Source organism: Stegostoma tigrinum, chromosome 23, assembly GCF_030684315.1.
Source record: "Stegostoma tigrinum isolate sSteTig4 chromosome 23, sSteTig4.hap1, whole genome shotgun sequence".
In the NCBI taxonomy this organism is placed as follows: domain Eukaryota; kingdom Metazoa; phylum Chordata; class Chondrichthyes; order Orectolobiformes; family Stegostomatidae; genus Stegostoma; species Stegostoma tigrinum.
This window is the reverse complement of record NC_081376.1, coordinates 37627213-37651973: the sequence shown is the minus strand read 5'-3', so window position 1 is coordinate 37651973 and position 24761 is coordinate 37627213. Positions and strand designations below refer to the sequence as shown.

The following is a 24761-nucleotide window of genomic DNA, read 5'->3' as shown; positions in this document are numbered from 1 at the left end:
GAATATTAACAAATCCACTTGCAACATGCTTTCATTATTGGATAAATTCGTGCCCTTTCATTCAGATCAAAGTGCTGAATTAAAAGAATTCTCATCAACATTTTCACCAATCTTTGATCTATGGCCTCTGGTCACTTATTGTTCTGGTAGAAAAACAGTTTCTTATTCACATGTCAAAACCCCTCCTCAATCTTAAACATCAAATAGATCTCCCCTCAACTTCTCTATGAAGAACAATTCCAGTTTCTCCAGCCTCTCCACATAAAGAGCAGCCACTTGGATGGGACAGGAGGTGACTGCCAGTACCCATGGCATTACACTAGAATTGAATAGCGCTTTAAGAGGTGGTTATTAATTCTCAAAAATATGGCTGGTATGTTGTTACAGCTTTTAGAACAGTAAGGTTTTGACTGTACTGTCACCACTGCTTTTACTCACGCTGAAATGTCATTTTTCAGTGTGCATTAAGCAGTAGCTATCTTACCAGTTGCTATAGACAATATAAAGATACTTTGGTTGTCATCCACAAGTACAGAGCTTTGAAGCACAGCATCCTAAGATGTGAAAACCATTCTTCCCATTTGAGATGAGCTAGGCATTACCCAATGAACTTTGTGTCCATTCTTTTTGCGCTACATGACCTTAGACCATTACATTAATCTGCCTGATTGCACATGAATCCCATCAAGTTTTATTCAAGGGAATGCCAACTCCAATGGATAGCAAAAAAAAAAGAATTTCTGTTCCATATTTTAGACATTGTGGATGACAAGTCAGAAGCTAACATAGCAACTGGAGATTGATACAGAACAGGGAGTCATTATTCAGTCCATGGTGCCTATGCCTCCGCTAAGAACAGCTGAATAGTTCCACTATTCTGGTCTTTCCTTGGAGCCCGACAAATTGTCTCCTTTCACAAGTTATTAAATCTGCTTCCAACAACGTTTTAAGCAGTGCATTCCAGATCATAACACATACTTTTTACTAATTGGTTTAACCTAAAACTAGATCTCAATTTATGATGAGTTTAAGATGCTCTTAATATTGAAAACTTGTATTCAAATACAAATGTTACACAAAAGAAAGTTTATCCTTTATTATGTTTCAAATACATTCAGCCTCTCAAAAAAAATTAAATTCTTTATTTAAACATCTGAATAGCTTTGTCCAATTCTGTAACAGCCAAGGAAATAAAAACAATTCAAGACAGTGTGAAAAATTTACAAAAATACATTGCACAAAGTCCTATGTTACTCTTGAAAAATAAATAGTTATTCACAAAGTCCCTTCCCCAAAATCCCTAATTTTGCTTTACAGGAGAAAATATGCCTTGTTTTGTTTTATATCATAGTTTGAAATATATGAGTGCATTTCATATTCGTATTGTTTCTACACAGGCCACAGGTTTAATGTCAATATTTAAATATATGGATTATATCGGTTAATATAAGCTTATATTTTGAAGTATTCTCTTTACAAATATGAGGACTGTTGTGCAATATACAAATAAACATTATCCAATGTCCAATAAAATAGTCTGTACATCAATTTCTTTCCATTTTTTCCAAGTGGAAAGGCATTCAGTATTCTTGTTGCGCAAAACAAACACCAGACATTTACCAAAATAAAAACAAGACAAAATGTTCTCTAAAAACCATGAGAAAGCCATTAACCAAATCAGTAGGCAGTGTTCTTAAAGCATCTGATAGTAGGCAATTCAGCAGTACGTTATTCATGCCACAATCTAAGAACAAATTCCAGTGTCCAGAATTATTCCCAGTTCTTCCAGTATTTACAATTTTTACAATATTAGTACAGTCCACGATTCATTGTTTTCTAGGGTTGCCGTGCACTCTGAACCGGTAGAGACAAGTGTACTCTGGGTGACCCCAGTTGGAGAATATCCGGAGTTCAACTATTTGGTAGCTTTTCAAGCTTTCATTCTAAAGTTTGGATAGGGAAGGGTAGAGCACAAACACGAGAGAGGAAAAATTACATACTCAAAAGACTGATTATCTGATAGAATTATCTTTAATTCTTTTACTCATGAATTAACTAAGTTATAGAGCCTTGAATGATATAAAACATTCCAGGCTATTTCACAGCAAGAGAAAAATGTATCTTTGAGCTGCGCAAGGCATCAGGACAGGTGACCAAAAGGAGGATTTCAGTGGAAGAAACTGCAAGAACTTAGACCCAGAATGAGCTGAAGAATTAACACATTAAGTTCATTTACCTTAATTTTGCAAGTAACTGTGTTAGACCAAGTCATAAAATGAAATCAATGTTTTCTAACTCAATTATCAGTGGGATGGGATTAAAAAAGGTTCCAAACAACCTGTATACACCTGCTGCAATTTTCAGACAAAAACTGGAATAAACCATAAATTGAATATGAAATACAACAGCAAAACTACACTACAAAAATCTGAAATACATCCTGAAAATAAAAGTTAGAATAACTAAATTAGCAAGTATTAATCTGAAACTAAGTTACCCTGACAAGGAAAGTCTGTACCGCTTCTCCATCTTGGTTGTATGTGTAGGTGCCAAAATTTGCACCTTCTTCTTGGTACTCATCATCAAGACCCTGGAAGGAACACACAAAACAGGTCACTGTTACTCAGCAACGATAACAGAAAGCCTCTTCAGAATTAGGTAAATAATAAGTGATTTTTTTTTGAAAGAAGGTTTTATAAATGCAGAGAAAGTTTGGGTGGAGCTAACTTCAGTTAGTTTCCATTTCCACAAATATTGGCAAATGAGTCTTTCCAACACGTTGTATTTATTTCAGAGTACCAACATCCACAGAAGTTTGTTTTTCAGTGGTGTTTAAGCAGTCAGCTTTATCTGTAGGAACATACACACCTCCAAAAGACATGCATACCTCTCCAATTGTAAACTTAATGCTCACTCAAATTTTACTAATGGACATGGCATATGAGGTCAGACTACTTCAGCTGAGCATCACTGTTTGTCCTGTGATTCTCTAACAGTCTGCTGCTTACACTTACGTAAACACTGAAGTCCTTTGGAGCACTGCTAATATTGCCTGCTGGAGAGAGAGACTTTGGTACATGCTCCAAGGTGAAAGCTAAAGGATAAATCTCCACAGAAAGGCGAATAACCAGATATCCCTGGGATCCTTTGAATGCCCAGCAGTTTCCAGGGTAAACATCTGGCTGCAAGAGACAAGGTACGAGAAACATTACAACATCTCTGCATCCTTATTAAAATATGGCAATTTTTAGGCTAAGAATTTCTTAATTTTCCACTTTCAGATCCAAAATTTTGACATGCTAACCTCACTTGTCCCATCACTTCACCTCGTGAAATCTTAGAATAATCATAGCATAGGAAGTGATCATTCAATCCATCAGCATGCAATGTTCCCTGGAGGAATAACTCAGTGCCAGCACCCTGCTTTTTTCCTTTTACTTGTGCTAAAATGTCAGCAAGTCAAACAAATGTCAAACTGATATAAAAGCAAGTCAAAGTTCTGTGCAACAATTTGTATCAGATTATTTTAACTAGTCATAATCTGAACTGAGGGAGATACCAGACCCAAAATGAATGCTTCAGTAACTCATGACTCGGTTTTTTGTTTGGGAATGGTTTAGTTGAAGAATCATGTGACACAAAAACAGTCCAGGAATACTGTTTAACATTCCTCCTTCTGCAGCATCATGAAGATTGCACTCCTGCAGCATTTATGAATGGAGACAGCTGTTCTTCTGATTCTCAAGAGGTAAACCATCATGGGGTAGCTGAGACAGAGATGTGACTTTCCTGGTCTATATCAAGTCAGAATATCTCAGCTAGGACAGCAATGGAGTCAATACAACTGGGCTCATTGCCCAGGTGATGATAGCTGTGGCCAGGAATTCCACTCCCAACTGCTATGCAATTACCCCAGGTGGAAAGTGTTATCATCTTTGGCCAGGATAGGTCTGAGCTGGACTAGGCTGTAATTACTATACAAATAGGACATTGATAGTCTCTGGTATAACAAGGTGTAGAGCTGGATGAACACAGCAGGCCAAGCAGCAGAGCTGCAGGAAAGCTGATGTTTCAGGTCTGGACCCTGCCTAGATTCAAAGGGAATGGCCACTCAAGCAGAACATGGTTTCCATTGGTGGAATTTCTCCAAGTTGGAGCCTCTATGGATGGAAGGTAAAGTGGGAAGAAAAGTGGGACAGAAAGAAAGGGAAAAATTTAAGAATCACAAGCAGATCACTTCACAAAATACTTACTCAAGCCAGCCATTCCAGAGCACGAAACAGGAAAGAAGTCATAACAATAATGTTCGGACTTAACATCTAACATGGAGACTAGCTACACATTTGAACAAGATATGAACCAAAGCACACAGTATTTAATAGTCACTTGCATTCCCACACTCAAACAAAATTGGGAACATGGCCAGAGTTTCAGACATTGCCCTAAACAAAAAGTACGTTAATAACTTGTTTTTTTTTTGGGGGGGGGGGGGGGGGGGGGGAGGAGAAGAAGAAACATAGGAATTGCAGGTATTATTTTTCGCAAGGATTGAAGCCTGAAATCTTTGCTGCATTAATTGGTTATTGATTTGGTTCAATACACATTGAGTGCATCTTGATGGCTAGAGAAATACCAAGGTGAAAACATCACACGGGGTTGCCCTGCTGCAATTTTCTTAGCCATTGTAAGATACACGGAAGGGTGAATATTTTTTAAAAAAATTCATTCATGGAATGAGGGTGTCACTGGCTAGGTAGCATTTAATGACCATCCGTCATTGCCTAGAGGGCAGTTAAGAGTCAACCACATTGTTGAGAGTCTGGAGTCACATGCAAGTCAGACCAGATAAGGATGGCAGTTTCCTTCTCTAAAGGACATTAGTGAACCAGATGGGTTTTTCCCCCAACACTCAATAATGGATTCTTGGTCACAGACTCTTAATTCCAGATTTTTTTTCCTCCAACTTCAGCAGACTTGAACCTGAGTCACTGTGCACATGCAGACACTGGGTAATTGTTCAGTTTTTTTAAAAAAACTGTTTCGGGAGATAAAATTTTCCAGAACACCTTTTTTCCAAAGGACCCAGTTGTTGCATTGAGCAGGATTGCATGTAAAAAAAACACTGCCTGAACCTCAGACTGTGAAGAAAATAGGACCAAACATACCGAAAAAACAGGTTCTGCCATGGGGGGGAGGGGGAGTGCACAGATTTTGTACAGAGCCAATAGGTGTTTTAGTGATGAATGCTAATAGGGGACAATAATACTACTAATATTAGTAAAATGACAGATTCTGTGTAAAAGAAAAATATAAACTGAACATCAGACTAGCAAAGAACTACCACAAAAAGAAAGCCATTGTGAATATTTGCTACATCTACAATTCCTTCCACAAAACAATAGGCTGAGGAAGAATGAGGTGACCTCTGAAACACACAAGATTTTGAAGGGCTTTACAGAGTAGATACTGAAGATTATTTCTCCTGGATGTGCAATCCAGAACATAGGGGCAAGCTCAGGCTACGATACCAAGTTTTGACCAAATCAGAGAAGAGGTTCAAATGAATACTTTCAGCATGTGTTCCAAGTTTCTTTTTAAAAGACAGATTTCTTCAGAACAGAAAGTTTACTCCTAAGGTGGTGTGATAATTTTTTGAATTATGCTTCAAGTTATCCCTTTTAAGGACTGTATTGGATAGAGTAGAACCATAAGACAGGCGTTGGAAATTAAGAGCTGGAATGGTTTTGTTTTAATTACCGATACTCCTTTTTTGTATTTTGAAAGGCATCCTGAGAAATTACACTCCTTAAAAATAATCATATGCAAGATGAACATGGCACAGAATCAGAACTCCAAAAGGATGATGGATTTTCATTCTTTCAAAACTGCTTTGAAAAGGATTTAATGAGAAGGCAAACAATTTAAGCACAACAAATACAAAGTTACTGGAAAAGCTCAGCAGATCTGGCAGCATCTGAGAAGGAAAAAAAAACACTTAACGTTTCGGGCCTGGTGACCCTTCCTCAGAATTTTGTTTTTGTTCCTGATTTACAGCATCTGCAGTTTATTCTGTTTTAATTTCAGCACAAGTTTCATTTGTACATGCTGATAAGTTTACAATACAAACAGGACATTTAGCCACAGTGGAAAGTGTTTGCACTTACACACAAATTTCTACCCCATTATTGCACTACCTATCACAACTCCCTTCTAACCCTATGTGTTTACATAGCTTCCTATGAAAGGTCACCAACACTATTCATCTTAATACGATCAACCAACCTGAATTACCACTCTAGGAGATTGTGAGAAATACCAAAGTGGGATTCCAAACAGACTCATTACAGCTGTTGCAGTTTCATAGGTTTCAGAACAACGAGTGCTCAAGATGCTACCACCTGCAAAGAGAAGGCAGAAGCAGTAGTCAGTAGAGAACAAAACAGTACAAGCAATTTTTAGGAAGTTCTAACCCATACTGACTACTATCCGCTGAAGAACACCAAAGATCTCAATTAGGATAAGTGAGATAGCCATGAGCTGGGGCATCACACCCAATCTGCCAGCACTAATTGAAAATAGCCTATAACACCTAGAATCAGCGTCGTGGAGCTGAGTTTCAGACAAGCCGACCTTACTGTCAGTAAAGGAAGGGAGAGCTGACAGACGAATGTGCCTGGAGGAGATAATAACGAGCCTTTACGCAACTAGTGGAAGCTTGGAGTGGAGATGGGCAACATTATCAAAGTGAAACAGAACAACGGATGTTGAGAACATCAAGGAATATGCCTGGGGAGAGCAGAGCAGAACACACATTTTGCAGCTGAAGATCAAAGAATAATAATACTGCAGGAGGCAGCCAGTATTTCAGCACCAGTTTGCCAAATGGGCAATTAGCACCATTTCCCTGCCTTCTCCCCATAATCCTGTATATTTGTTCACGTTCAGTTAACAGTAATTCCCTTCTGAATGCAAGTGAAACTTGCCTCACCCACAATTTCTAGCAGCAAATTCCAGAACTTGCTGCAAGAAGATTTTTCTCACATTGCTTTAAATCTATGCCTTTACATTTTAAATTTTTTCCAGGAGTGGAAACAGTTACATCTGATCTACTCTCATCACTCCCATCAAGATCTTTCATCCCTCTATCAAACTGCTTGTCTTCTCTTCTCCCAATACTCCAATCTATTTTCACAGCTGACATTCCTCTTCCATGGAGCCACTCATGAATCTTGCCTGCACTCACTCCAATGCCTTCAAAATGTTTCCCAAAGTGCCACCCAAAACCAAATAAAATACTCCTGTTGAGGCTTATACAAATCCAACATAACATCCTGGCTCTTGTATACTATACACCAATTAATCAAGTTCTTGCATGCTTTATTATCTGCATACACAAACTGCCCTGACACCTTAAATGACTTGTACACCGACACTCCAGATCCTATGCACCTGCAGTTCCTTGACAACTGTACACTATTTCATATTGTTTATCTATGTTCTTCCTACCAAAATGATTCACTTTACAATTCTCCACATTAAACTCAACATCTGCCATTTGTGTCCATTCTAGCAATTTGTCTGTTACTCATTTATTCTTTTTGGGACGTGAGGGTCACTGGGAGGGCTGGTACTTCTTGCCCAGCCCTTAACTCAGCAACTTGCTAGGCCACCTCAAAAAGGTATTTGAGAGTCAACCATGTTGCTTTGGACCTGAAAACACTTGGAGGCCAGAGCAGGCATAGATGAAAAATTTCCTTCCCTAAAAGTCAATGAAGCAGAAGATGATGATAATTGATGATTTGTTTCATAGTCACCACTGGAATCCAGCTTTCAATTCCAGATTTTATTAATAAACTTTAAATACTACTAGCTGCCATGATGACATCTGAACTCATGTTCCCACAGGGCATTAGTGTAGTGACATCACTAATGCACTGACATCTCCCTGGGCAGTTCACCTTTAAAATTCACTTTTATGACAAAGATCAGGCAACTGAAATCTACATTTCATTTACAGACAGGCATAATATATAGATGTTGCATGATGGATTAAAACAAGTGTCAGATATCTTATTAACCTGCAGTGCGCAAGTTTGCTTTGGACATATTTATATTACATGGCCAGATTACAGACAACTTGACAGCCATCCACCTGGAACATTTTAATAAATACGCTTATTGAGGAGCATATCTACCCCAGTAAGTGAACCATAACCACTCTACAATCTGCTCTTAACGTGTGAGATGAGCTCAGAAAACATACAAAAATATACAAAAGAGACAAAGGTGCTTTACCCATCAACAGCCTCACTATATGTTATGCACTATAGCTTTTGACCTAGTGCACAAGCTCAACTCTCTCAAACACCTCTTCCTGATTGTTTTAAACTAGAATGCTTATGTTGGGTCCACTCAACTATCCCACCGTAAGCATATCAACTCCATAAACTGCTTCCAATCCCAAAACCTCTAAGGATTTAACCATTCTAAATCATCCCTTCCCCATTAATACCTCTAACGTTCTAAAACAAGCATGAATGAAACATTTTCAAAAATATCCAGGCTGAATTTATATGCAATTCCTTTCAAGTTCTTGCTGAACTCACTTTCATGACCTTTTTAAATGTGGTGTCCCAATCAAAAACATCCAAATTTTAAACAGAACAGCATATACCACTTAGGAAAGTGGCACCTGCTGCATAGGTGTCATGTGGTAGTGAGACATGGTTAACAGCACCACAGGAAATTCCTCTAACATTCAAAACATCTTTGTGATGATTTATGATCAACACTTCTCCAAAATAGATTAAGAAATTCTATACTTGCAATCTGGAGTCATCCAAATGCTCATGCCCCTTCCTCTGCACAGGTTAAATTACTAGGATGATCAAGTTAACAACTGATGACAAATCATTTGTTTTCATTATAAGTCTGTATAGTTATGCAAATTGAATGAAATCCAAGTCAAGGCTAAATGATGCATCAATTTATTTTGCCAAAATGTCACTTTTCCAGAATGTGGAGGTACCAGCACTGGCTAGGGGTGAACAAGGTCAAAAGTCACAGAACCCCAGGTTACAGTCCAAGTTTATTTGAAAACACAAGTTTTTGGAGTCTTGTTACAAGGAGCAAAATTGTTTCACTCTAACCCACGTCATCTGATTTTTTTGACCCAACAGAAAGTTGCTGATTAGATTACTTTACAATCTACACAAACAACTACTGAAGTCTTAGTCAATTCTAAATGGTAACACAGCCAAAGCAATTTTTAAGTTGGTTCACAAATGTGTCAATATAGGAGCTTCATTTTCAAATTAAAAACTTGCACATCCCAACAAACATTTATTGAATGAGATTCTACCATGAAATGCTTTGCATCATTAGTCCTTTCCACTAGAAAATGGTTTATTCTTTGCACACGTTTTGTCAGTGGCATGATGGCCACTCAGTCTTTATATGTTGGATTAATAATTCATCCTAAGTGCATATGAGTCCAGAAGTATGAACTATATGGATTTCCATATAGAAATATTTCAGAGCACATCCTTAATTTGGGACTGAATTTTAAGTTCCACTGTCTGACCTGAAAAGCTCAGTGTTGAAATTTCCAAGCAACTTCTTACCTTGACATCTCATGAAACTGTGGGAACTATTATTTAAATATACTGCATGTGATTGATACAAGGCATAGATAACTTGCCATCCAGAAATTTGGTGCATTTCCCAGAAACAATATTGTTGGGGATAAGAGATTTGCAACTTTCTAATTCACATGCTTGAAGACCAAGCCTGCAGGTTACAAGTTTATTACGGATGGTAAAGGTAAACTTGCCATAGTCCTACCAGACCATAGGGCTGCTCCTCTCATTAGAGACATAGCTGGTAGTCATATAACCTGATGGTCATGACACCTCATGTGAATGGAGAGATTGAGAAATTGAGTCCTATGCGATATATCAAAATACAGTAAATAAATAGCAACACCCCTGAACAACCAGCTCTGCAAAGGTGGATTATAACAGTATAGTAGCCAGATCATAGTATTAAGTGTCATTTAAAAAAATCTTAAAATGTTCAGCAACACAATGTTGATTAAACATTAGACACTTTCTCCAATGTAAATCAAAAATTTCCACTGCAGAAACTTACACAGCACCACTTATTTTAAAAACTCAAAGCAAACACACCAGCTTTTAGATACAGAAAATAGAAAGTCGCAGACTAAACCATTTCTCATCTGGCTTTTCACAGGTCCCACACTTGCTTCTTCTCAGTGTCTAATGCTTTAAAATATGTCTTTGTTCATATGAATTGGTACATGTTCTATCCTCCCATGTACCCTGGAGTAACGCTGCAGCTACTTACCTCCAGATTCCAAAGCAAAATCCACCATTCCAGTTTTATCTTCACTGTACAGTTTCAAAGCGTTGTTCACAATGATATGCACTTGCTGCATAGCAAGTAACCCCAGGGCAAAGAAAACAAAAGTAAATAAATGCTGAAAAAGTGGCACACTTATAAATCTATACTTGCTTATGGTATATTAATAATGGCTACGAATAGAGTCAAAGAAAATCAAATGAGACACCAATGCATCTTCTCTCTCTAGCACGTAACCCTTAAAGTCTGGAGGGAAACATTTCCACAAGCAGTCAAAATGTTCTAAGCATACAAGAACATGCACGTGAATGTCAATTCGAGCCCCAGGAATGTAAATTTCTAAACAAATTGTTATAGTACAAGCACGGCTTTAAGAACTTTCTTCTGCACAAAATACAATGATAGCTCAGCAGAGTTGTAACACACACAATTCCAATGTATTCAACATTCATCATAGTATTGTGTCTGATGTGAGGGTGTCACCGAACAGATCTTGGCCCAAAACATGATTCGGCAGAGACAGTTCTGCTGCATCGATCATGGAGATGAATAAGAATACTTCAATCCCCACAGATCACACACCATGTTAAGGAATGTCCTAAGTCAGTCTAAGGGTCCATGCACGGCAACTGGTGTGCCAATGTCATTTGCAGCATTGACTTCCAGTTCCACAAGTTGCTGCTGCACAAAGACTTTGGAGGTCTGCATGGAGGAAAAACAATGGGAATATTTTGCTGAGACGTTACTTTAACTTTGACATGATAGTGACAATGAGAGAGCAGGACAAGCTCCTTTGTCAAGGGAAAAGACCAAAGAAGAGTAACATGCAGGGAAAACATACAGGAGTAACAATTCCAACTGAACTCACCTCCTCTGAAATGCCACTTAACCCAGCATTAGTGACTGCACATGCAGCTACTCGTGCATCTGGCAGCTTTTTTGTTTCAATCCAATGTTGGGTGAGATTTTTCAGGATTTTCATTTCTAAATCTTTTAATAGGATCTGGAGTTCAGTTTGGCTGGCAAACTGGGAGAACAGCCAGTCCTTGAAAGACGCAGGTAAAGTTTGGTCATTTCCAAATATCAGCAAACTGACCAATTCTCTGACCTGACTGTCAACCTGGAAAAGCAGAAAAGGAGAAAAAAAATTATGCACAGACGTTGCAGGTTTGATTGTGCCAGTAACCATAACAATGTAATTAACCAATTTTGAACAGCAGCCTTTGCCATACATTAAATTATTGAAAAATATTTTCATAATGAGAAAACATATGCCTACACTTCCTTGTATCCCATCTATTTTAGCACAAGTAGTCTTCAGTTCCTGCACACTTGACAATTCTGATTTGACTGTGGACAATTCTATATCCAGTCTCTGGAGTTCAGTCATGAGGTGCTGGTACTGTTCTTCATTTTTGCTTGGAAAAGTAAAAGAAAACTTGAAGTAGAATCCAATGAGAAATTAATGAACTTCTCAAAAAACGAGTAACAACGAAACATACCTCAGAGTGTTTGTCTTTGCAGTTTCAACCTCTTTGTAAACTTCCTGCAGTGGAGACAAAAACATTGACAAAAACTGCTTTCAGTCATAAATATTATCCCTAACAGATCATTTGGTATCATAAACATTACTTTGAAGGTAAGTTGCATAATTTGAGACAAGTTTGTCACATATTACAGTTTGGACATAATATTCCAAAGTCTAGGATTGAGGAAGTTGCAAACTTATTGGCTCGATCACAGGCACAAGGGACTTCAGTCAGATAAAGAATGCTGAAGAGTTTAATTTATTCATGTTTCAATCTACGATTATAAGGGGATTTAAGGAGGATTCAAAATTATGACAGTTTCTCCCTATTTTCCTGACTCCACAGGGAGAAGCAGAAACAGAAGATAAGTTTAAGCTCATGGGAAAGAGGAAAGGTTATTTTAAATCACAAGTGAATTATGGTGATTAAGAATTCATGCTTGAAAGACCAGTGTAATTTGTTCAAAAGCTGAATTCTCTTTTCAAACGGCTAAGTTGCAGCACTCTGGGACAAATACGATGGCTCTTCGGTGGAGATGGACAGCGTTCTTCCTATGCTGTTTCATAAAATGATGCATTAGGCCCGAAACGTCAGCTTTTGTGCTCCTGAGATGCTGCTTGGCCTGCTGTGTTCATCCAGCTTCACACTTTGTTATCAACAATGGGTATCATTGTTACACAGGCTTTTTAAAGTCACTTCCTGTAAACTTCAGTTAACACATTATTCTTCAAGGCAGGACTGGCATGCTAACTCCTATCTCACCTACAAAAGTACCATCATGACTTGTTTCACAAATTCTTCAAACACTTGCACAGTAAGTTTTTCAATCACATTTAGCCGAGCTTATGTTTTCCACCTGGCAATTTACAGAAGCACATCTGCCAATTTTAGCTACAGCTCAAGACACATGAAAATACTACTCAGGACACTGGTGTACAGGAAAGAATGTTATAAGGTGCTGAAATGTAAGCAATCTGCTGCACGAGCCTGAATAATTACACCGTGAAACCTGATGCATGCTATTTAAAATCCGATCATAGCAGAGGGCAAGCCATACAAGCTTTCCAACATGCATAACAATAACATTTGTTTGGTAATGCTTCACCAAGATGGGAAGCCAGTAATTAACAGTGCGCATAAGATGCTACTAGATTATCAAAATCAAGTCACTGCAAAACAGAGCTTTGCAGGGCAATTACTGAAACTTGGCTGGGGAATGGGAACTGTGGAAATGAGGGCAGGAGAAAAAGAAAGTAAATGATAACCTTTAGAGTAGCCAAATTTTAAACAAACACTCCAATGAGCAAAACAGGCACTTTATTTCAATGGCCCTCTGGCTCCAAATTTCAGGGTCAGTGCAGGGGCCATCATTTCTACATGGGTAATTAAAAATCACATTAGGGCTGGGAAGTAATACAAAGCTATTGGGGCAAATGGCCTTTAAGTCAAGACACACTCTCTCAGAGTGAGGAACATGTTTGGGCTATAAAGTTGAGACAATTTTCAAAAATCACCATTATACTAGTAATGATTTCAAAGAATACACATCATGGTCAACTGTTAAGACCACAGCAAATACTGCATACAATTTTAGTCTCTTTTTATAAGAAGATTTGCAACAAAACAGTTTAGGTGTCGTTCACTCAGTTGAACTCTGTAATAAAGCAGGTTTCTTCAGGAAGGGCTGAGTGGGTCAGGCGCTTAGTCATTGAAGTTTAGAAAGATGATCTTATTGAAGTGCACTAGATTCTGAGGAGGGCTTGAAAGTTTAGATACAAAGAGAATATTGCCTCCTACCGAGGGAAATCAAAGACTAAAAGGTGCATAGTCTGACAGTAAGAGGCCATCTATTTAATATGAACATGTGGAACAAATTCTTCCGCTGGTTATGAATTTGCAGAATTCTCTATCCCATGGAGATAGAGAGTCTGAGCCACGGAATATATTCAAGGCTAGAACAGACAGGTTTTTGAAACATAAGGAGCTCATGGGTTACAGAAACAAAGAACAAACTGAGGTCAAGATCAGACTTGCAATTATATTATTGAAATACAGAGCAAACCAAAGGGGCAAAGTGGCCACTCTTGTTCTTATTTCCTATGTGAATCAATTTATGATTATTTCTGCAAAATAATTGTTTGTCTTTAAAGTGTAAGATGCATTTCCAATCATTTATGCAAAAAAAATCAAAGCCTGATATACAACATATCTACACCTGGCACTCGTGTGATTTGAGTAAGAGAGCTCTGTTACATTTCAAACCTGCATACTTACTGGTCTGCCAAACTATCCCCTTTAGCTGATTTCACAAAATTCACAAAGCAGAAGAACTCATTTGACAGTTGCAACGCAGATTGAGTGTGATCAGAGACAGGTGTGCACAAGCTAAAGCACCTCTGTGCTCAAACAGTTGAAGCATCACACTGCAGGGTATAATTATCTGTATAATTTTCTCTGTGGCTTTGTTTCCGGTAACCGAACACCGTAGTTTCAAATCTGCTTTAATCTTGTGCACTGATCCAACGTACAATTTTTACATCTGTTTATACACACTTATTTGGCAAGTAACATGCCTTTTAGACTTTGGTCATTGAAGCTTCACCATAAGCATTAACGAAACTAATCAAGAACACTGCACATCATTTCTGGTGATTATTTGAGGTGGGAGCAGTTGTTTCCAGTTTCTCTTCCTTTGTTCAAACTCAGTCCTCAGGATGAAGATGCTCAGGCTAAACGGGCTCAAAAGTAATGTAATGAAAACAAATGGCTGGCAAGATTCAACAGGTCTGGCAGCAATTATGAAGCAAGAGCAGTATTAATGTTTTGGGTCCAGTGACCCTTCTTCAGAACTGTGATTTTCCAGCAATTTGTTTTCATCTGATTTCCAGCATCGCAATTAATTTTTCTTTTTGAAGTAATGCTTGCATACAACCGTTGTCTCAACTGCATGCAGAACACACCCCGTGCTGCAGTACAAATGGCAAAAATCAAGTTTACTTTAGTAAAATATTTAAATACAAGGTCAGTTAAGTTCTCTGTAACCCTAGCCACCAATTTAACATCCATGTAGCTCCTAATAACTCAATGAATTTTGTTTTTGAAAACCAAATATAAATATATCTTTGCCCGAAATGTAAACTTCCTCGAGCAGTGCAGCACAAGAGGCTGATTTGTTACAAGTCATAAGCCACGACAGACTGAAACATGGGATTGTGTAGCAAACAATGCACAAGTAATCTCTAATATTCCCTTGATAGTGAGATGTTAATGGGATAACATCCCATTATTTTTTATGCTCATGGTCTCACACAGGGGTACGTGGACACTGACTTAAACTTCCTGCTGAATAGGATTGTGTGGGAAACGATTGTACAGGTGCAAGACACCTGTATTCTGTAAAGGGGTGAAACTTCTGTCAACGTATGAAACTTCTGTTTCTACCGAAGTGGCCAGGTCAGGGATCTCGGTTCAAGCCAGACATTTCGGCAGCTCGAAATCGCATCCTGTCGTTATCAGTCACTTCGTGAACGATCAATGCTGTATCCTGTTCTCTATGTTCCAAATGTTGTAATTGTTTTAAGTAATCAACCAAAATGAGTATAAAAAGCAGGGACTGTCCACTGTTCGGGGAGAATTGCTTACTGAGCTCAGCACTCTGTGCCTGGTTGAGTACAGCGATCCTCCACAGCTTGTACTTGCTTAATAATAAAGGATTGTGTTTTTGTAACCACGTTGGTGTCTTGCTATTGCATCAAGTCCACAAGGGTCTCCAAAAAATGAACCTAACAATAGCATGCCTCTTCTGTTGACACTTCAGCAGTCCATCAAACAGATAAAAAGGTCTCCAATCTGAGATTTCCCACATCAGGAAGAAAACACGTCTGCATTGCAAACTTATGGTCTGCTATCCTCCGCAACATGGTGCCAGTGGTTTAGTATTTCATTCATTAATTTAACTTCTCAATTTACAACTCATTTCATTCAGCTAATGACCAAGATCACTCAATACAGAAACAGTATCCCCTTGCAGAATAACCACATGGTTAAACTAATATTAATCCCAATAAATGAATACAAATTTTGACCCCACCCTTCCACTGAACAGTTGACTTTTGATGGGTACTGTGCCTTGTTCAAGTACTCACTTGTAAGTGAACCTCAACATATTTTGCATTTATTCATGATTTGATCAGTACATCACTGCCAAGCCTAACCTAGCCATGACTAGGTTACTCAAGGATTCTTTAATTTTGAGAACTGGGGCTGACTACCTTGCTACTCAAGATAGACTCGTACGGTCAAACCCTGTGTCTCTGTCACATTTGTACAGAGAGCAAGTCATGACAAACCATGGCTTGGATCTATCAAATTGTGTGTGGACTGCAACAAATAGATAGGTACTTACTCACATAACTGTATTTTCAGCTCTATAACCAAAGTGCATCAAACCACCATTATGCTGTTGCAGCCCTGCCTTGCAAAGCATTAAGCAAGGAGGTTTTGATATCACAAAACACCAGAACGAACCAGAGCAGTTTAGTAATACTTAAACTCAAGATTTACTATTTATCTAGTCAACAATTCAGGTTTTGTTTTGTGTATCTTCAAATGCAGGAATAAAAGCCAAATTTCACACTTTCATAGATTTTAATAGTCCTATGTACCAAACCCATCTGTTACAGACTTTCTAATGGCAAATCACTACTCTACAGTTATCAGTTATATCAAATATTAAGCTAGCAGATGCATAATTACAATGTTACCACACCTCTGATCTGCTGGACAAACTTTGAAGCAGTAACTCCAATTCACTGATGCGCAATTCGTGCTTTTGTTGGAAAGCCATAAACTGATTCTAGGGAGGGAAGAAAAAGGGAATTTTTCAAAATCTGTCTTCTGAAAATACATTATGTGACAAGATGATATACATATTCATGAAGATAAACATAAAACGAGAAATATTAAAGCTTTTCACAGCATCTCTGCAAGCTGAGGCTACATAAGAAATGATCATTTACATGGTGTAAAAGTTATTATTTAAACAGTTAGCTGTTCCCAGAGTTCTTAAGGAAGAAACATTCCAATATCAATCTCTCAGCTATTGATATGAATATAATGAACTATTTCACGTTTGCAGAACAAAGATATTTAGGGTTGCTAACTTGAAATAACAATTTCAGCAAATTCAAGTGGTTCGAAACTAGTCAACCTTGTGATCAGGAGCACACACCTGTTTTTGAAGAACACATTCAGCGTGCAGACTGATTAAGCGATTCAGATTGGTCTATTTTTCACAAATAGTGTGGAAAATAAATTTTCTTTTGCCAACTGAAACTAAATTACTTGCATACAAATCAAGTATACGGTGAGAAATATTTCAGTAGTGGAAGCAATAACAGTGGTCAGAAACATTCAGAAGGCAGGCAATTTCTGTTCTCCTTACAACATCCCTCTGAGGTCAAAGAGAATCTGGTGAAACATCATCGATTTGAAATATTTCTCTTCACCGTTACACAGGTGCTGTATGACCTGGTGGGTAGTTCCAGCATTTTTTCCTTTCATTAGAGATTATTACTGTTCAAGTATTTGACATACATGATTTAGATTTGACCCTGGGGACCGCATATTTCATTTGGTTGGAACACAAGTCACCCAGTGAACTGATAAATTTTCGAACTAACAGGCAGCAAGTTAATTTTGGTCAGAATACAGTCATGTCATAGTCAACTTTCAATGTTAATGCAGCCGGTTTACATTGTGACCATTTTCTATAAACAGGTCATGTGCATCTTCTGAAGCTTCTGATGCAACTGCAGAAAAACAGCCCACAACATTATCAGCCATGCAATTTAGTTTCACCTCCAGGAATGTGTGCAGTCCCAATTTAACAACTGGGAGTATTTCAAAAAGTCAAAGCTTTGAAACAGACAACATATTGGTCTTTTTTGGAATTATCTTGTTACACATTTTCAAGGCTCCTGGGTTTCAATGAAGTATATTGTTCCTTTCATCAGCATCCACTATTGTAAACGGAACAATCCCATGTTCTCGCTCCTCAATATAATGAAAATGCATCAGAATTCTAACTTACTTACTGGCATATTGAACCTTGAACAAGTACTACATTTTCTTCCCCCTAAAAAAAGGGTATAAAGCCGAGACTGAAGATGTAAATTCAGTGGTCATTTAGCAAGGTCCTCTATGAATCCATGGAAGAACAGTGGAATATGTAGGCAATTTCATCAGAGATTTTAAAGGAACAGATGAGAAGCTGACTACCTTTTTCAGCCAAAGGGTGGATTACGTCTGCAGTTTAGGACATTTTTTGGTTTGCATTGAGGAAAGGACATAAAAAGGGTGAAAACAACAAACTATGACATATGTCAGTGGGCTGACATACTAGGGCATTGTAAAGATCAGTTTGAGGACAAATTGGTACATGCTTTAGTTTTGCACATTACATGGTGGCTCAGCGGTTAGCACTCCTGCCTCACAGCACCAGGATTCAATTCCACCCTTAGACATCTGAGGAGTTTGAACTTTCACCCCATCTCTGCATGGGGTTCCTTCAAGTGGTCTGGTAACCTCCCACAGTCCAAATATACGCAGGTTAGGTGGACTGTCCATGCAAAATGGTCCATAGTATCCCATGACTGGATGAGATGCTCCTCAAAAGGTTGGGTGTGGACTCATTAGGCCAAATGGCCTGCTTCCACAGAGTGATTCCATGATTCACTAAATACCGGAAGCTCGGCCATTCAATGAAGTCACCATCAAGGAAACCGGCAAAGAAAGTCTCAGTCAATGAGCGCCAAGAAACAAGAAATCAACTGCTTCATTACCAGTGGCATCAGAATGATCCAACTTAACTGCTTAGTTCTGCCGATTCCTCAGAACCCAGAGAACGGATTTGCATTTCTTTTGTTTTAAACTGCTTTTTATTCAACTCTCATTTCTAGTCTCTGTATGTGTCACGTTTTATTATCCCTTCGTGTATTCAGTGGCTAATCACCCCATACTTTAACTCTAGAAAGCACAAGTACATTTGGATTGGGGTAAAAGATATTGACAAGGGAAGGAACTTTTTAAAATCACCCATCTGCAACCAAGAGGGGAGTTGAATTAAGATGAGCTGGGAAATCCTTCTCACCCTGGAGCACAAGCATTTGGGAATATACTGCCTAGAACAGCAGTGAATTAAGGAACATTATCTGAGGATTTTCCTAACTCAAACAACTAAGGTTTCTAAAATTTTAGCTCTTCCTTAACTGGATTTGCTCTAATATCAGTAGTCGGAAAATTACATGGAGGGCAAGGCTAAGAATTAGGACTCAATGCCACGAGAGCTGCGCACTTTTATCAGTAGAACAGCTTGCTTTTTGAAAAATTCAAATTCATCCATGTACCTGAAGATCCTTATTATAGAAGCTGAACTTTTTTTAAGCAAAGGACTGGCAGAGCAAGAGTGCTTACTCAAAGATCATTCCAAAGGAATTTCAGAATTTAGTGGCATCAAACATGGTGGAACAGCTGCGATCCCATCAATTCCAATGATGGACTCATTACATGCGCAGTCCCAACTGCTCAGTAAGATTACAAATCTTCACCAGTCAAGAATACTTTCCAGACAATGGAAAATTTGAGGGATATTTGTGTGTGCACTAAATACCAAAACTATGGAGCTGCTATCCCAAGAGAGGTACATGCACCTTGGACTAGTCGTGAATACTGACACACAGATTGTTACACAATGCAAATGATGAGTTTGACGAAGGAAACAGCAATGAGCTCAATCAACAATCCACACATCCAGGTGGATTCTGATATGTAAAGCAGTTCAAATAAAATCACAGCTAAAATAACCCACGTGGCAATTTGTTTAAGTTAGGTTTCATGATTAAACTTGGCAGTAGGCAAAAACTGGCCCCACAGCAAGACTTTTAAAATCAACTGAGCTTTGTCCTTCTACTGTCACAAAGGTTACAATTAGGTAACATGTGAAATTGATTGTAAGCATGCAGACAAAATTAATATGGTCATCATATTAAACTCTGAAATTAATCAAATCAGTATTCCAGAGCTGTTGCAACACTGATGATGTACCAAATGTCTACACAATTGATAAATTTGATCACTTTGACCGTTGCTTGCTCTCATCAGGAGTTTTTGACTCTAGTAATTTACCTGGTGATGATCAGTTCCTTCCAGTTTCACTACTTTTTGCTGCATATCTGAGTGCTGGCTGATTAGTTTTCTGATAAGGACCACGAGTGCTTCATCGTTCACCTTCTCAACCTTTTCTTGCAGTTTCTGTAACAAACTGGCAAGCTGATTATAACGCTGGTCTGAAGCACGGGAGCTCTGAAAACAGCGGTCATTAAGTACAATAATCTGCTTTTCCAATTCTGTCACACGACTCCAATCAAACGGATGCCCTGTACTCTGAAACAGATAGTTGTACATTGACAAAGTTGCACTTTAGACCTGAAATCTCACTTTGCAAACATATTTGTGCTGAAAGCTTTACCTGTGGAAGTGGCAGTGAACCAGGAGTCTCTCCATTTGTTTGGACAGTTGGTTCAGTTTCTTTTGAACGCTGTACAGCAGTCCCATTGAAGACTGGCAACAGTGACCACAAGCCTGCTGGACCCAAGTACCAGAGACCAACTAAAAAGAGAAAAGGCAGATTAGCATTAGTGACTTTTTTTCCAAATTCATAGGATCATTTGCAATAGAGTTGTTAAATCAAAGATTGCTACAAGTAGAAATTTAATAGTTGTATACCATCTAGATCTCCAGTGCCATTAATTATTTTTTAAGTCACTGCACATTTTGCTTTTCTTCACAGGATTTGATTTGATTTATTGTTTTCACATGTACGTAAGTACAGTGAACAGTTTTGTTTTGCGAGCAGTACAGGCAGATCACAGCAAATAAGGACATACATAGGGTGTCTAGAGCAAAGCATACAAGGTTATGACTGCTACAGGAGGAGCACAAAAGCAAAATCAAGATTTGATTTGAAATTCGAGGTCCATTCAGCATTCTAATAATAGCAGAGAAGCATTTATTCAACCTGTTGGAAAATGTTCAAGCTTCTGTATTTTCTGCGTGATAGAAGAGGTTGGAAGAGAGTATTACTGGGTGGGAGAGATCTTTGATTATGTTGGCAGGCTTTCCATGGCAATGCGAGGCGTATATGGGCACTCATGGATGGAAGGCTGGCTTCCAAAGTCTGGACTGTACACAACCTTCTGTAATCTCTTATGGTCCTGGGCAAAGCAATTACCACACAAGCTGTTATGCACCTGGATAGAGAGAGCTTTCAGTGGTGCATGTGCAGAAGTTGGTGAGGGCCCTTATGGCCATGCTAAATTTCCTAAGCCTGCTAAGCAAGAAGAGGCACTGCTGTGCCTTCTTCACCGTCACATCTACGTAATTGGTCCAGGACAGATTGTTGGTTTTCGTCACTCCTGGGAACTTGATGCTGTTGACCCTCTCCATCTCAGCTCCTTTGATGTATATAGGGGCATGTCTTCCTCCTCTCTTCCTGAAATCAATGATGAATTCTTTTGTCTTGCTGACATTGAGAGAAAGATTGTTATCTTTGCACCATGCACCATCTCCTTGTATTCCTGGTCCTCTTACAGCATCGCATTTGCTAAATAGCTGACAATAAAGTCAGACTAAATTCAAATGCTTTTAAAACATTAGGTTTCAATCAAGGGAGCAACAAGGTTATGGGTGGTTTGATAATTCAGTGGGACTGAGCAAGCCATTATATATAAAAACCTTTTTCATTCCTAATTTAAAAGGTCAACTTATTACTTTTGAATGGCATTTACTTTGAAATGCTTGAATCTGGGTGTATGAAGACTTCTGGCGGAAATTTGCTTACCTGCTTCCCAATCAAGAGAATAAATTACAAATAGGATCACCACTCCACTTCAAAAAAGACAAAGCCAAGTTTTAGAAACTTGGCTATCAGGGTGTTTTGGAATTAGTATGGGACTAGCTGGGTACTTCAAATGCTAAATGATCAAGGAAGACTGTTGTCCTGTGGTAGATGAACCACACAACTCAATTTTCCTTCAAGTCCACTTTCAGATCTTCCATGAACACTCAGACTGAACACAAACATGACACACATGGAAATTGTCAACTTATGAATCACCTTGAGATGAAGTTAGAACTGCTCTTTAGGGAATTCAACCTGGAATATTTTAAGTTCAAGGACAAGTCCAAGCCCACAATTTATCTAAAGCAATAAAGGACTATCTTTCTTGCAAGCTTAACCATATCTTTGTTTTACAGCTCCACTAATCAAAAGCACCTGGAGATAAAATGCTGATCAAGTGGGATCTTCAGGGTGAAATACATCTCTCTCCACAGTGATAATCACTCTCCATTGGTGACATTTGGAAGAGAGATCAGGCAGCACGTTAATTGCACTGATTGCAGAGTTTCACATTCAAAAGGGAAAATCATTGAGTTTGGTGTATCCTTCTATTTGGACTGAACTCTGGTTGAGAATGTCAATTTCTAAATTCAGTTTCAGCATCGCAACATGGAATAATCATGCTAAAATATTTAACAGACATTCGTTCAGTGTTTTCACCATGCTCCATCATATTTAACATACTGTCAGCTCATTCAAACCTTCAGCATTCGCTTACCAAATAAGAGGAAAAATGGGATCAACAGGAATAACCATCTGAACAATCTGGGTAGACACCTGGGTGTAAAGAAACAATAAAATCACCAAACCAGATTACAACCATCTGATATTCAAAAACTAAACCAATTTACAAGCATATTTTCACTGCTAAACAAGTGGAAACCACGCTCATTCACATAGGCTCAGCATACCTTGTGAGCAAAAATACATCAAGGAGGGACATTAAAGTGATTAGCTGGTACCATCCAGTCCCAAGCCACCAGAAAGCTCCAGAAGCAGCCTTTCCTGGAAAAAGGAAACAAATGCACAGGACTGACGCATAATCAAGTATTCAAGTGCTCACCCTGGAAAGTGGTTCATGTAGGTGGAAATCCTCTTTTTAAAAAAAAAATCGGTACATGCTAGCCCAACTATAAATCCGACATATGAACAAATTCATAAATCCAGAGTGCAAATATACTGCATCGAAGAAAATTAAGCCAGGGCACATTATTACAGATATTGCTCGATATATGAAACTTGGTGAAATTTATGCTTGCGTTTTTCTACCACCAAGTATACATGGACCAACACCAAGTCTAGAGCCAAGCGTGCAAAAATAATGAAGAGATGGAACAGATGCAGAACAAAAATGAAAAATAAAAATTAAGTAACCTGGAGATACAATGGCCAACCACAGAATAGATAAGACCTTCCTGGATACAAACCAGGCAACAGCACCAGCAGCCTGCATCACTTGCAGCAACAAAGAGCCTACAAATACAAAACAGATCAATCTGCAACACATCAAGTTTAAAGTGTTCAATTTTTTGGCGTAACTTTTACTTTACGAAATATATACCATAAATCTTAATGCAAATAGCCCAAACGTGTGTTCTAAGAGCATCAAATATCACCATTTTCCAAAGCTTTATCAACAAAGCATGAGGACAAAGTAGAAGTCTGAAAATCAACCTGCATAAGCAATGACCAGCCAGATGGTCCGTGTGACTTGTGTAAACTTCGCGTACTTTGTGGACCCCACCTCAGTGGATTTATATGTATCGTATTTCATCCCCTTACAGTCATCACCTGTTGGTTGTGGTAGTACAATACATTAGTGAGTGAACAGTGCGAACCCAATTTGTGGTCAAGTGTATTTCTCCCCCAGCAAGCAACTGTGGAAAGAAGTGGCAACAGCAGGTATCAAACCAAAATACTTACACAAAGATTCCCCATTTATATTCAGGTGTCCATCCCCAGTAATCAACTCTTTTACATTCATTCTTCCACAGTAACTTGAATGGGCTGCAACACAGAAACTGATCCTTAGCTGTCTTTCTCAGATGGGAAAAACACTGTAGAGAAAAATCTTGACTTGTCAAACCAATGAGTATTGAAGTCACTGCATTTGCATGTCACCAGGATTACACATGCAAGCAAATGAACTAGCTTTTCAGAATTTACTTAAGTAAACAAGTACAAAGCTATTTAAATCTTGATATCCATTTCCTGCTCAATTAGAAGCTGACTTTAGCTAGCCCTCACGGAAAAAGGTGCAAATAGCGGTGACATGCTGCTAAACTTAAACAAGTGATTGGGCAAAATCATGCGATGTTAACAAAAAAATATTGTGTATATATACACACACACACACAGACACAATAGCAATGATTTGAGAAGTTTGGAATATTTCAGCCATGCATTTTAGAATAAGCACCTGAGAAATAGTAAAGTGGCAAAGCATTCTATAACAGGGGAAGATAAGAAAGTAATGGTCTCAATCAGATAGCAACAGATTGAAGAACATGCAAGCACTTGGTTCACTCCATAATAGTTGGGTACCTTTGGAGTAAAAACCAGTCTTCAACAAAAATGTTTGATAAACTTGTAAAAACCATGCGACTGCAGTTGACACAACATTTTTTGTCATGTGGACTGTATGATTCATGAATAACTGCACTCCTGAAAAATAAAAATCAAATGCAACTAATTTACAATAAAAATTCCAGGATAGAATTATATTTATAACACTTATGCTTAGCTATTACAGCTAGGAAAAAAATCCTGCAGTAAAGTCAGGTGGTTAAGGGATTCAATTTTGCTGATTAAACTAAGAAAATCAAACTTTGGTAAACTGAATTCAAGCAAACAATACACTTATTAGAATAAAACTATGAAAATGAAATTTCAGT

The 24761-nt window shown here is 38.3% G+C and overlaps 1 protein-coding gene across 1 annotated transcript in view; it reads right to left on the bottom strand.

Moving 5' to 3' along the window:
* Positions 1 to 1096: 1096 nt before the first annotated feature.
* The window catches only part of sun1b (Sad1 and UNC84 domain containing 1b), a 69093-nt gene continuing 45428 nt past the window's right edge, over positions 1097 to 24761 (bottom strand). Inside the window, exons 7-23 of the mRNA XM_048552733.2 lie at positions 24412 to 24531; positions 23791 to 23874; positions 23542 to 23658; positions 23242 to 23340; positions 22779 to 22872; positions 22586 to 22644; positions 20437 to 20576; positions 20094 to 20351; positions 16678 to 16764; positions 11883 to 11926; positions 11660 to 11798; positions 11249 to 11500; positions 10366 to 10450; positions 6283 to 6398; positions 3015 to 3182; positions 2498 to 2590; positions 1097 to 1943 (exon numbers count right to left, since the gene is read on the bottom strand). Of these exons, the coding sequence (XP_048408690.1) occupies positions 1827 to 1943; positions 2498 to 2590; positions 3015 to 3182; positions 6283 to 6398; positions 10366 to 10450; positions 11249 to 11500; positions 11660 to 11798; positions 11883 to 11926; positions 16678 to 16764; positions 20094 to 20351; positions 20437 to 20576; positions 22586 to 22644; positions 22779 to 22872; positions 23242 to 23340; positions 23542 to 23658; positions 23791 to 23874; positions 24412 to 24531 (2072 nt within the window). The 3' untranslated portion in view covers positions 1097 to 1826. The remainder of the gene's footprint in view (positions 1944 to 2497; positions 2591 to 3014; positions 3183 to 6282; positions 6399 to 10365; positions 10451 to 11248; positions 11501 to 11659; positions 11799 to 11882; positions 11927 to 16677; positions 16765 to 20093; positions 20352 to 20436; positions 20577 to 22585; positions 22645 to 22778; positions 22873 to 23241; positions 23341 to 23541; positions 23659 to 23790; positions 23875 to 24411; positions 24532 to 24761) is intronic.